Source organism: Furipterus horrens, unplaced genomic scaffold (assembly GCF_987537825.1).
Source record: "Furipterus horrens unplaced genomic scaffold, mFurHor1.1.pri manual_scaffold_6, whole genome shotgun sequence".
Taxonomy (NCBI): domain Eukaryota; kingdom Metazoa; phylum Chordata; class Mammalia; order Chiroptera; family Furipteridae; genus Furipterus; species Furipterus horrens.
Window position 1 is genome coordinate 44,111,367 of NW_028327176.1, and position 12,220 is coordinate 44,123,586.

At 34.7% G+C, this 12,220-nt stretch overlaps 1 protein-coding gene across 6 annotated transcripts in view; it reads right to left on the reverse strand.

The window, feature by feature from the left end:
- The window catches only part of WDPCP (WD repeat containing planar cell polarity effector), a 348,783-nt gene that overhangs the window by 238,580 nt on the left and 97,983 nt on the right, over positions 1-12,220 (reverse strand). For all 6 annotated transcript variants that reach the window (XM_090281375.1, XM_090281376.1, XM_090281373.1 and 3 more), the window contains exons 3-6: positions 10,317-10,364; positions 9,446-9,490; positions 7,860-7,930; positions 7,541-7,600 (exon numbers count right to left, since the gene is read on the reverse strand). In XM_090281375.1, coding sequence (XP_090137501.1) covers positions 7,541-7,600; positions 7,860-7,930; positions 9,446-9,490; positions 10,317-10,364 — 224 coding nt within the window. The remainder of the gene's footprint in view (positions 1-7,540; positions 7,601-7,859; positions 7,931-9,445; positions 9,491-10,316; positions 10,365-12,220) is intronic.

The following is a 12,220-nucleotide window of genomic DNA, read 5'->3' on the forward strand; positions in this document are numbered from 1 at the left end:
GTGTGTCACTTAGAACTGCATTCAGATGCGTGCAACAGAAACCTAAAAAAATCATTACTTAACAGAATGGGAGTTTGTTTTTCCCAAGAACACAAGAAATTGGGAGTTTGGAAGTGCATGGCTGATAAGGCATCTCCATGATATCATCAGGTACCAGGGAACTGCTTTCCATCCCCTCCCCCTTTATTAGGTGGCTTTTTGTCAACATTACTCCAACAATTAATTATCCCCTTTCCTGCAACAATTTTTCCCCTACTGGATCACTCCTATTAGCATACCAACAGAAATAAATATTATTTCTCCCATCTAAAAAAGAAATAAAAACTTCTTTGGGTCCTACCTTTCCTTCCCTATTTCTCCAGTTTCCTTTATAACATAACCCTTCTTATGTTATAACCCTCTTGTTTCTCTCCTCCCATTGTTTCTTAAATGCATTCTAATCAGGCTTCTGCCCACACCATCTACTGCTCTTATCCAGGTCACCCATGGTCTCCGTGACACTCCACCCAATGGTCACTCTCAGGCACCTTGTTACTGGTATCTTATGTACCAGTTATACCTGACTTTCTTCTTGAAACGTCATTTCCTGGACACCACATTGCCTTCAGGGTGCTCTGCCTCTGGCTACCCCTTCTTAATCCCCTTTCTCCATCTCTCTAAGGGGATCAGCCCTTCAGCCTCCTTTAGATCTCTATCTATACTCCCTAGGTGATCTCCAGCAATCTCTTGGTTTTAATACCACTTGTGTGGTTTTCTCCCACATTTACCTCTCTAGCCCAGCCCATTCTCTGAACTATAAATTCCTATAATTAACTGTTTATTTAAAAATCTAATGGGCATTTCAAACACTGATGTCCTAATGTCGCCTCAAAAATGTCTTTTCTCAGTCTTCCCTTTTTCAGTTGAAGGTAAGTCTAGTTGCTCAGAAATTTCTTCTACACCCTACATTTGATCCATCAGCAAAATTCTATGGCTCAAAACTTAAAATATACTCAGAATTTGACTACTTCACAACACTTAATCACTCCCATAAGTCAAAGCCACCTTTATGACTCCCCTGAACTATGGTAACCACCTTTTAACAGACCACCCTAATTTGATCTTTGTTCCCTAAATCTATTCCCACCACAATAGCCAGATTTATCCAATTAAAGAGTACATCAGATCAAGTTCATCCTCTGCTCAAAATTTTTCAAGGGTTTCCCATCACAGAGTTAAAGGCAAGTCCTTTCAAAGGCCTAGAAGGCCTTATATAACTAGTATCTCATTCCCTTTGGTCTCAATCCCTACCACTCTTCTTGCTCATTCTACTCAAGTCATATTGACTCTGCTGTTCTTCAGATGTATACTCCCATCTGTGGGCCTTTGTACCTGATGTTTCCTCCACCTAGAACCCTCTTCTGCAGATATCTTCCATGGCTTGCTCCTTCACATCTTAATCACACAATATTTCAGTGAGGCCTTTCCTGGTCACCAAATTATCAGGCCCATCCTGCCCACCATCCCCCAAATACTTCCTATCTTTCATGCTTTCTTTTTCTCCAACAGCTTTCACTTTCTTACATACTCTTAAATTTTACTTACCAATCTTCTTCTTGTCTTCCCTCTTAAAACAAGGATATTGGTCATTACTGTCTGTTCTACTCACTGGTATCCCCAACACTAAGACTATTTGGCATATTGTAGGCATTAAATCTATATAGGCCTTGAATCAAACATGGGTTCATGCATATCTCAGGCCTATCTCAGATCCAGACTTGAAGAAGGCACAGAGCAGAAGCTGAAAAGGCACATCTCAGGTGAGTATGCCCCTTTAATAAGCTTTCTTGTAAGTCCTACCAGCAACCTCTGCTTACTTTGGCGAGAATTGCTTCATATGGCCACCTCCAGCTTCAAGAGGAATTAGGAAGCTGAGTACTTTAAATTGGTCATATTGTCACTCTGAACATCATGGTCTGTTCCTAAGGAAAAATGGATATTGGGCAGGCAACTAGCAATGTCTCCCATATAAGCTATCCCTTGATTTAGTTATTATTGATTTCCTACTTCCGTGAATCAAGATTTAATTCTCTTAAGTATTTTATTATCTCATTTATAATAATTACTAATAATAGTGATTAATAATAAATAATAGTAATTATCATTAATTCTCCTATAACAGATCAGATATATGATCCACCAGTTCCTTTTCTTCCCTCCCTCCAACCTCCCTAGTAGAACCTTCTGTACCCTGCTTCAATTTGGATTAGCTGCACTCTAGACCTAAGGCAGTTATTATTCTAAGGTTTCTCTTCACTTCTTCACTATGTAAGATCCTCTGTGTTTCCTGGATCCTAAGAATCTCTGTTGCTTTAGGGCAGTACATCTTCCAATAACCTTCTGAGAAAAGTACATGGCAGGTAAATTTTTTTGAGTGCAAACAAGTCTGAAAATGTCCTTGTTTGAATGACAGATTAGAAATCTGAATAAAGAATTCTAGGCTAAATATCACTTCCCTTTAGAATTTTGAAGGCATCATTCCACAGTCTGCTAACTCCTTGCCACTGAGAAGTGTGTTGTACGTCTGACTCCCACTCTCTTGCATGCAGCTTGTTGTTCTTTTTTACTCCAAAAAGCTTTTAGATGTTCTCTTTATTATTGGTTTTCTAAAACTCACAAAATATGCATTAATATTTGTCTTTTTTCAATCATTGATCCTTTCAAATTGGAAATAAGCATACTCTAGTTCTGGGAAAAATTTTTTCCTTCCCTTCTGTTTTCTATTATTAGTAAGATATTAGACCTTCTGCCTTGAAATTCTAATTTTCTTATCTTCTACTGCCTAAGTTCACTACTACGTCTTTCTGTGTTCTGTTCTGCCTTAAAGGGATATTTCAACTTTATCTTTCAATTCTTCTATTAATTTTTCTGTTTATGCTGTTATATTCACAATTCCCAAGAGCTCTTTTCCTTTTCCCTGACTACTTAAAAAAAAAAGTATTCCTTCTTGTTTCAAGGATGCAACAGCTACTCTTATTTCTCCGTAGGGATCAATTTTAATTTTCTGAATTTATATTGTTTATTTCATTGTCCCCGATCCTTTTTCTCTCTGTTTGTTTTAGCCTCAACTCACAGATCTCAGATTTACAGATGGAGATTTTCCTCAAAAGTATCACAATCTCTGGTACTCTGGTTATATTTAGAAATAACTTTCAAAAAAAATTAAATCAGTCTCTGAAAAACTGACTGGGAGCTTGGTGTATATCAGCTGGCCTGTTACCTTGGGCTTCACTGTAAGGAGATTGATCGGCACATCTTCCTTCTCAAAGGGCACTAGCAAATATATCAAAATGTATAGGCATTGCTCTGGAGGAAATAATCTATTTTTTCAGAGACAGGTCCTCTAAACAAGTTACACAGAAACATAAGCCTAGCTGCTGGAGTGAAGAAGGAGTTGGTAAAGATCTCACCATTCCAGATACAGACTCTCAATCCCTTTATTTTCAGTCTAACCACCTCATTTCTACTCTGTATTGTACTTATCTTCAGGTCCAGAAACCCTCTAGTTTGGTGTTTCCAGAAAATATTTATTCCATATCATTTGTTCTTTACACAAACTGTCTTTGGTTTTCCTGCTTTACCCCACATCCACCTGCCAACCTAATCTCTATACTACACTCTTACTCTCTTTTTAGGCAGCGTCACACAACTTAGCACTCATTAACGTCTTAGTGATTCCATGTGCTTGTTTTCCTTGACTAGATATGCTGGGGACTCGACTCACACCTTATACTTGCTTAGTACTTCTCACAATGACAGCAGTCAATGAAGTCTGTGTGATAAGTTTTATATAAATAACATGCAATTACTAATAGTTATAACTTTAAAACCATATTTGTCCATTATTATTTTATAAGGAATTCGAATGAATTTTCACACACACACACACCTATATCTATATCTATATGTATGTATATAATTCAAACAATTTAATCTAAAATCAATATAGATGAAGTTACATCTATCTTAATGATAATATTGCTTTTAATATTAGTGTGACTTAAAGTGGTATAAATTTAATAGTGTCCTAATGCTGAAACTATTATTCCCTAAGAATAGTTGATAAATGGTTTAAGAAATTCAAAGTAGGAAATTATTGAACACTTTCTCATAATGAAATCATTTTAGGAGACTAAAAAACACTGGGAATATATTTGACGACTAGTAAAATTAACTCTAAATTACACGTCACCCTTTTAAACTAGGAATAGGCATAGTCTAAAAAACCAACTTCAAAAGGCAATTTTCATTCAAAACATATGTTTAGGTAAGTCTTCAATGTTCTGAATTCATATGTGGAGAGAATTATTTTTAAAGTATTACAATTTACAGGTCATTAGATCAACAACATGAACTAAGCTCTGGTAATGATGACAACCTATAAAATTCATTCCTCAACAAAGGGAGAAATCCAAGCTCAGACTGCATATTCTGAAATCTTTTATGTTGTTTCAGTTGCCTTCCTGATTTCTAAACCATTGACCTTCTGGAGAAATAAGGATCCCTTAAAAAGATGACAATACAAACCCCATAAATCCTAAATTTGCCATGGTTGGGGGGATAGGGGGCAGAGAATAAAAGATTTACCAGAGTCAAAGACTGAAGTTCAACTAAGTTAGCACCAATACTGAGAAACTTCTTGCACTCTGCTTCTAAAGGTTAGAGAACATTGTATTATGGTCAAGTGGTACCATTTTAGGGCTAAATATATGGGGGAAAGACTAATAGAAAGTTAGGCACATGTTATCTTTAGAGCCACCACATTGGGTGATGCACAAAGGGGACCGACCCTAAGAGAGCTTGTGGAAGTGGTTTACTTATTTTGCAACTAAGAAAGGATTAAGGTGATCCTTCTAAACATTTAGCTTGCGCACCCAATTTTTAATTTACTGTGACATTAGAGATCTTTAGGAAAAGACATATACACGTATTTTTAGAAGACCTATCTAACAGTCCTGTCTAGAAACTGAGGAAGTGGATGGATTATGTTAAGTGGTCTCTCAAAGGCCCTAAAGATGTGGGAACTAACCCGGACCTGTGGGCAGGGTAGAGGTAAAGTTACCTTGTTAAAATATATCACATCAAGAATGTGCTGGTAGGCTAGTGGGAATGCAGACTGGTGCAGCCACTATGGAAAACAGTATGGAATTTCCTCAAAAAAACTAAAAATGGAACTGCCTTTTGGTCCAGCAATTCCATTGCTAGGATTATACTCAAAGAATCCTGAAACACCAATTCAGAAGAACCTATGCACCCCTATGTTCACAGCAGTGCTATTTACAATAACCAAGTGCTGAAAACAGCCTAAGTGCCCATCAGTAGATGAGTGGATCAAAAAACTGTGGTACATTTACACAATGGAATGTTACACAGCAGAAAGAAAGAACTAACTCCTACCTTTTGCAACAATGTGGATGGAACTAGAGAGTATTATGCTTAGTGAAATAAGTCAGGCAGCGAAAGACAAATACCATATGATCTCACCTAATACAGGAAACTAAGGAACAAAACAAACAAGCAAAATAGAACCAGAGGCAGGTACACAAGGAACAGACTGACAGTGACTGGAGGGGAAGGGGAAGGGGGAAGAGAGGGGGAGTAATCTAGTCAAGGAACTAATATAAATGACCCATGGACAGAGGGGTGGGGACTGACTGTGGGAGGGGGAGTGGGCGGGACGGGGAAGAGTAATTGGGGAAAAACTGGGACAACTATAACAGAAAAACAACTGTATAAAATAGTGAAATAAAAAAAATGTGCTGGTAGTAAAAGATCTATTTTAGAAATACCTTATCACTCATAGAAATAAAACACAAAATATGACAGAACATTAAAAATATATAAGTTCCACTGGAAATTAAACAGACTCATTTGTATAAGAGCCTAAGAAAACAGTATTGTCAGGTCACTGTAAATTAAAAAAGTAATTCTGTATATATTTTATCATGTAAATTCCTTTTCTGAATTGACTTACTTTACTAGTGAGAGATATCCCTCCCATTGCTCCCCTACTCATACATACACACAAACTTGCTTATTAAATTAAAATGCAATAAAGTCTACGTAAAAAGGATTGCTTTGGGGATGCTCCACTGCATATTTTAAGATGCCTGACATGTTCCAACTTACCCTGTGCAATGGTAAGGGTGTAGGCCATGAGACACACCTCATACTATAGGTGGTAGGCATGCCCTCCAGTCAAATAATTTTGTACCTTCTTTTAAGGTGAGTAATGGTATTGAGAAGTATAATTTGAGTTGTACTAAATTTAAAACTTTCTGGAGCAAATATGTATTCAAGTTTTAAAGTCTGATTAAAACTTTTATGAAAACAAATTATGGATTTTAAAATAGTATCCTAAGTTGAATTTAAGAAGTGTTGTGATTCTAAAAATATTAATTCAGCCTTGTAAATAGACTCTGGAAAGTAATAATTTATAACAGTTGAGGAAGTAACTAAGTAGTTATTTTCATGAATAAAGGTAGATGAGTTTAAACAAAAAACAAGGAAAAACAAAAGTCCACTAAAAGATACTTAAAATAAGTCACATTGTAAACAAGTAAGAATTTAAATTGACACAGGATATTCAATTCCACAGAAGTTATAATTATTAGTAGGATTGATATAACTTCAATTACATGCATGAGTAGAATATGACTAATGATTCTTTTTGTCACAAGCAAATTTTTCTAGGCAAATAGTATTTTTTAAGTCTATCAACAAAGCTGAGGTATTTGTCCATTATTTTGTGATCAATGGGCACATAATCTAATTATTATGATTATGTCCTGAATATGGTTTCATTCAACAAATGACTCCTTGTTTAGGCCCTAATAGTGCTGTGCAACAGACATTTCTGTGATGGAAATGTTCTGTATCTAGGCTGTCCATATTACTAACATGTGACTGCTGAACACTTAAAATGTGGGTACTACAACAGAGGAACTGAATTTTTAATTTTATTTAATTTTAATCAATTTAAGTTTCTGTTGAAATAGCTACAGGTGACTAGTGGCTACCACACTAAACAGCACAGCATAGAAGCTTCGAAGTGTAAGAGCACATGTCTTACAGTGTATTATGTTAGGTCTAACCCTAGTCTGTTTGTTGATTTTCATAAACATGGCATTCACAAATGTTTGAGTGGTATGCCAAAAAAACCTTTGTCCTATGGTTTTGTCTTCATTCAAAAATGTGATTAAGTCTATGCTAGTAAATATAAAATGCAAGATTCAGACAATCCCAAACAAAAAATACTATCTGAAAACATTTTTATTAGTGCTTATAGTGTGTCAGTACAACTATACTGATTAATGAGGTAGCCTGGTGGCCGATGCCAATCTGTCTAATGTTAGTTCTAGAATGACTAGAATTCAAACTATGAAATATCCACTCCTAAAAAGTTTTTGTCCGTTACCTATCATAACACAAGAATACCAATTACCGCATAGTTTTCAGCTCCATTGGTTAAACACTGCAAAAGCATGTCAAGCCATTTTACCTGACAGACATATTTGTTCTTCCATTTGCTCAGCACACACTGACTGTTTTGCATCAGCTCCTGAAGGAAACAGAAAAAGAGAGAGTGCAGTTGACTATACACATGGTCGTTATCAGTTAAAGTGCCTCTGATTCGCAAGCAAAAAAAAAAAAAAAAGATCAGCAAGCCACACAAAGATGCAACTGTTTTGAAACTGCTCACTGGACAAAAGCAAAGCTATCATCACCAGGAGAGTTGATCCTTTATGAAAATTAAAGCTGTTGAAAGATTTTTAAAACAGATTTGTTTGTTGCCATTTTTGAAACTTTTGGAAAGATACCTCCAACTCCTTCAGTGAGTCTCTAAGTTTTTCCGGACGTCTGTTTTTGAGAGTCCACGGATAATCTCGTGCTGGTAAATAAAACATGTATTACAGTTAGTTAAACATGACTTAAAAAGGAAACTCGACTTAGCAGTGTGCCTAAGGAAGATTAAAATAAAACACCTCCTTAATTGAGAGGAAGTGGACTTCATTTCCATCATCAAATGACAGCCTTTTGAAAGGCTTTGTCATAGGAACAGAATTTTTACCACAAAACTATCTCCCTGATCATAATTTTATGATGACAACCAACAAGGCTCAGAGAATCCCTGGGAAAGTTTCGCAGGCCTAAACAAAAAATAACATTTTCATATAAATAAATGTTCAATCCAAAAAAAATTCCAAATTCCACAAGTAGCCTTCTCAGACCTGAAAATTAATAATGAGTAAATAAATACAGTGAGGAAAGAAGTAAAATACAAAAAAATTATACATAGAAAAATAAATTTTAAATTAAGCAATATAGTATATCACATATTGAGACTAAGGATAAAATTAAGGAAAATCCAAGTTTTAACAAATTATGCCCTAATAGTGCTCTTTTTTATGTAAAACAATACTCTTTAAAATCTACACCACAATTCAATAATGATAAAATTTTGTTGTGTTTTAAATACATTTAAGTAAAAGATAAATTTAGTAGAATTTCAACGTTAGCCTAAGTCAAACTAAAAATAGTTCTGTTTTAAAAATTAACAAAATGTTAAATTGATTACAATATTATCTACTTCATCACAAAAATGAATCTCTGAATTCACCTAAATAATAATTTAAATAAGAGTTCTATATGTGTGTGTATGTATGTTTTGTGTGTATACATATAATACATAGTATTGATATGCCGACATTAAAACTTTATATGCCAACATTAAAACTTTACAGCAAATTGCTCTCTACCTTATTTCAGCAAATTAATTTTATTTTATAAACATAATTTATGATGTACAGAGCACATACGCAATTTTAAAACCTATGTTATAGCTACTAATACAGTATTTTAAAAAATGAAATGTCAGTTTGACATTTTAAAACAAGAGAACAAGTAGGATTTTCAGCTCTACCTATATTCCAAACAAAATGTAAATTATATTTAAGCCATTAAAACCATATTACACTGTAGCAATATTACATTAACATATTTATATATTTTAGAACAGAAGACTAGAGAGAATAAAATGCTAATAATGATCATTACAAATGATATTTTCTTAAAAAGGGTAAAACAATGATTTAAGCATAGGACAAATAATAAAATGTTAGCAGAATTTAAGCATGATACTTATTTTAAATATATTAAGTAATATAAATATTCATTAAGAAAGTTTATGTTTACATAAGCATATAAAACTGGATAGAGATTTCGATGGTCTAAAATAGATAGGCCTAACAAATACAATTCTTACTCATGTTTATATACCTAAAAAATGAGAATTTATAATTATAAGAAATTTAGAATGCTTAAAATATTTTTTAAAACTGAATCTTCAGGGATATTAAAATTCCAGTTTTATAATGATTCCATAAGAAATACAAAGTAAGCTTACATTCTGCCAGCTTCTGCTTTTCTTCTAAGTTACCATGCTCTGTTGCTGATATTGTAGTAGAGAGTTGGAAAAATGAAAAAAAGTAGAAATTATTTTGTATTATAACACAGTACTTTTACATGCACATATATAACACTTCTTACACACATCATTGAGATTAATAAATTACGCTAAACTTTAAGAGCAAATTGGAAAAAAATGCCATAATTTAGATGTTTTCATTTCACAGAGGTAGTTCCTAAATTTGCAGTGAAAAGGCTTATGTAGCACAACAGGTGGGCCAATATCCTGAGCTTGCAATCTCATCAGATATGGAAGGGAACTGCAACCAAGCCCAGAACAGAAGCTGTTTCAGTCTGTCATCAGAACCATGAAGTCAGCCTACGAACCACCAAGCTAAGCATACAAGATGCCCACACAAGCCCCACTTCAACAGAGACCGAAACAGGAAGTAACTCTAGCTAGGAAGACCTTTTGGCCCATCAAAAACTTACGGGATTAACAGGATTAATCAGATAAAGAAAATTGATCATTCACTCAGAAATGCCTATTTCAGATGCCAGGTGAGGATCCGGCAGGCCAGCATCAGTGGAACCCATGCATTAACAATGCCCTCTACTGGGACGCTGATAAATAAATGTGAATAGACTGTCCAGTTATCAGTCTGATCATCAGTAAAATGAAAATTTCCATGTTCTTCTCCAGTATTTTATCAATATTGCTTTATTTTATATAGAATAGATATCAATCTCAGCATTTTTCTAAAGAACTGACATCACTTTTCTTAATCCTATAATTTATTAATGGTCAGTATTATACAACTTAGAATATTTAGTTTATAACAATTAGCTGAGCAGAACAGATACTTTACCTGGTTGATCATTCTTGTCATAATACTGGTATATCCCAATATCTCTATCTATAGAAAGGAAGAAATAACGTTAGATTATGGTAAAAAGTTCTGGAGAATAAGAATCCAAAGAGATTTTACTGCAGGGTGGGAGTACAGGCAGGAAGGAGCACAAAAACAGTATCTTTATGTTACTAGAAATAAAATGGTTTTAAAATATCTAGACATGGGTTCATGTATTATAGGGATACTGAAAAATTTATCAATGGAATTAGAAAAGATTTACACAAAACTAGAATGGCATGAGGAAAGGAACAGTAAAGAACTGAAATCAAGGAAGACTACCTTTTCTCTTTCACACTTCCTCTGATATTTTTCACAGGGTGTTACCAAAAGGGAATTGCCACTAAGCAATGCCAAATGAAAGCAGTGGGTGGAAGAAAATGCCCTAACTGCTGTATTCTGAGCTGTGGCTTTCTTTTCTCCTATTTAGTTCAAGTCTGGTAGGGTGTTTGGTGAGGAATCTGTAGGAAAGAAAGAGGATTAGAGTAAGGTATGGATAAATTATCTGAAGCTGCTTAGACTAAGAAAACCTTCCAAAACCATTCAAAGTCGGATGCACTGCCAGGGCTAAAAAGGAAGCAAGGCTAAGATTCCTAGATGTTGAAAGTGATTTAATCAAGGGATCTGCTCTTACTGTTTAACTACAGGATAACAAAATAACTGTGTCTGTTTTCTTCCTATCTGTGAATAGTGAAATATTTTTCTTTAAAGTAACATTTGTTTCGTTCCATGCAAAGGAACTCTAATTACTAACAAAAGGATATAACTCTAAATGGAAGCGGTACAGGCTGCCCCCTAGTGACTGACTGCTCCAAACTTTCTCAAACTGAATAATGAAACTTCAAAAATGAGTGTATTACAGCTAAAATAATTTTTTAAATATAGTTTCAAAACAATTATGTATACTTACTGAAGTTCTATTATATTCATTATGCTATTAATTGGAAATACACTTACAAAGAATGCATTTTATTTCTATTAGACTAAAAATACCTAATAAGGAGTGATTAGGAAGGTAGGGATCCTAAGGTACTGCTAATATTTCATTTTTTCACCTGGGTGATAATTTTATCAGTGTATTCACTTTTGACAGTTCAAAACATGTCCTTATAATTCTTACACTTTTCAATATATGTTATACTTTTATAATACTCCATCATTCCATGCATCCAAATATTTACAATTAAATAAAGCTATGAGAGCCTCAGCTCTCCCACTGTCTTTAAAGAGAGTACAAATACAGGGAGGGAGAAAATTAAAACAAACATCGTTTAGATTAGAATTGGAGGTACCAATGTGAATTCATGGTTTTGTTTTGTTTTTAACCTTCACCGGAAAATATGTTTATTGATTTTAGAGAGAAAGGAAGGTGGGGAGAGAGGGAAGGAGTGATGGAGAGAAACATCAATGTGAGAGAAAAACTTTGATCTGTTGCCTCCCACACGTACCCTGACCAGGGATCAAACCCAAAACCTAGGTATGTACCCTCACCGGGAATCAAACCTGCAACCTTTTGGTGTATGAGACGATACCTCAACCAAATGAGCCACTTGGCCAGAGCTGAACTCATGGTTTTCAATATAAAAAGAAGATACAGAAGTAACTGTGGGTATAAATTTGAGTGTATACATACATGCATATATTCTTAAGCTCTGCCCGCTAAGAGGGCCTGGGAGCAGAGAGCACATGTAAAGTACACCTTGGCATTGTTAACATGCTTCTATTTCTCCTCTCCCCACAAAAGAATGTGAAATGCAAAGAATTTGAATATAATTAATTGTATGTCTTAGCTGTATGTTTGAAATACTATTTAAATATCAAATAGAAATGCCTTTACCATGCCTTTATCTAGCCCGAAAATA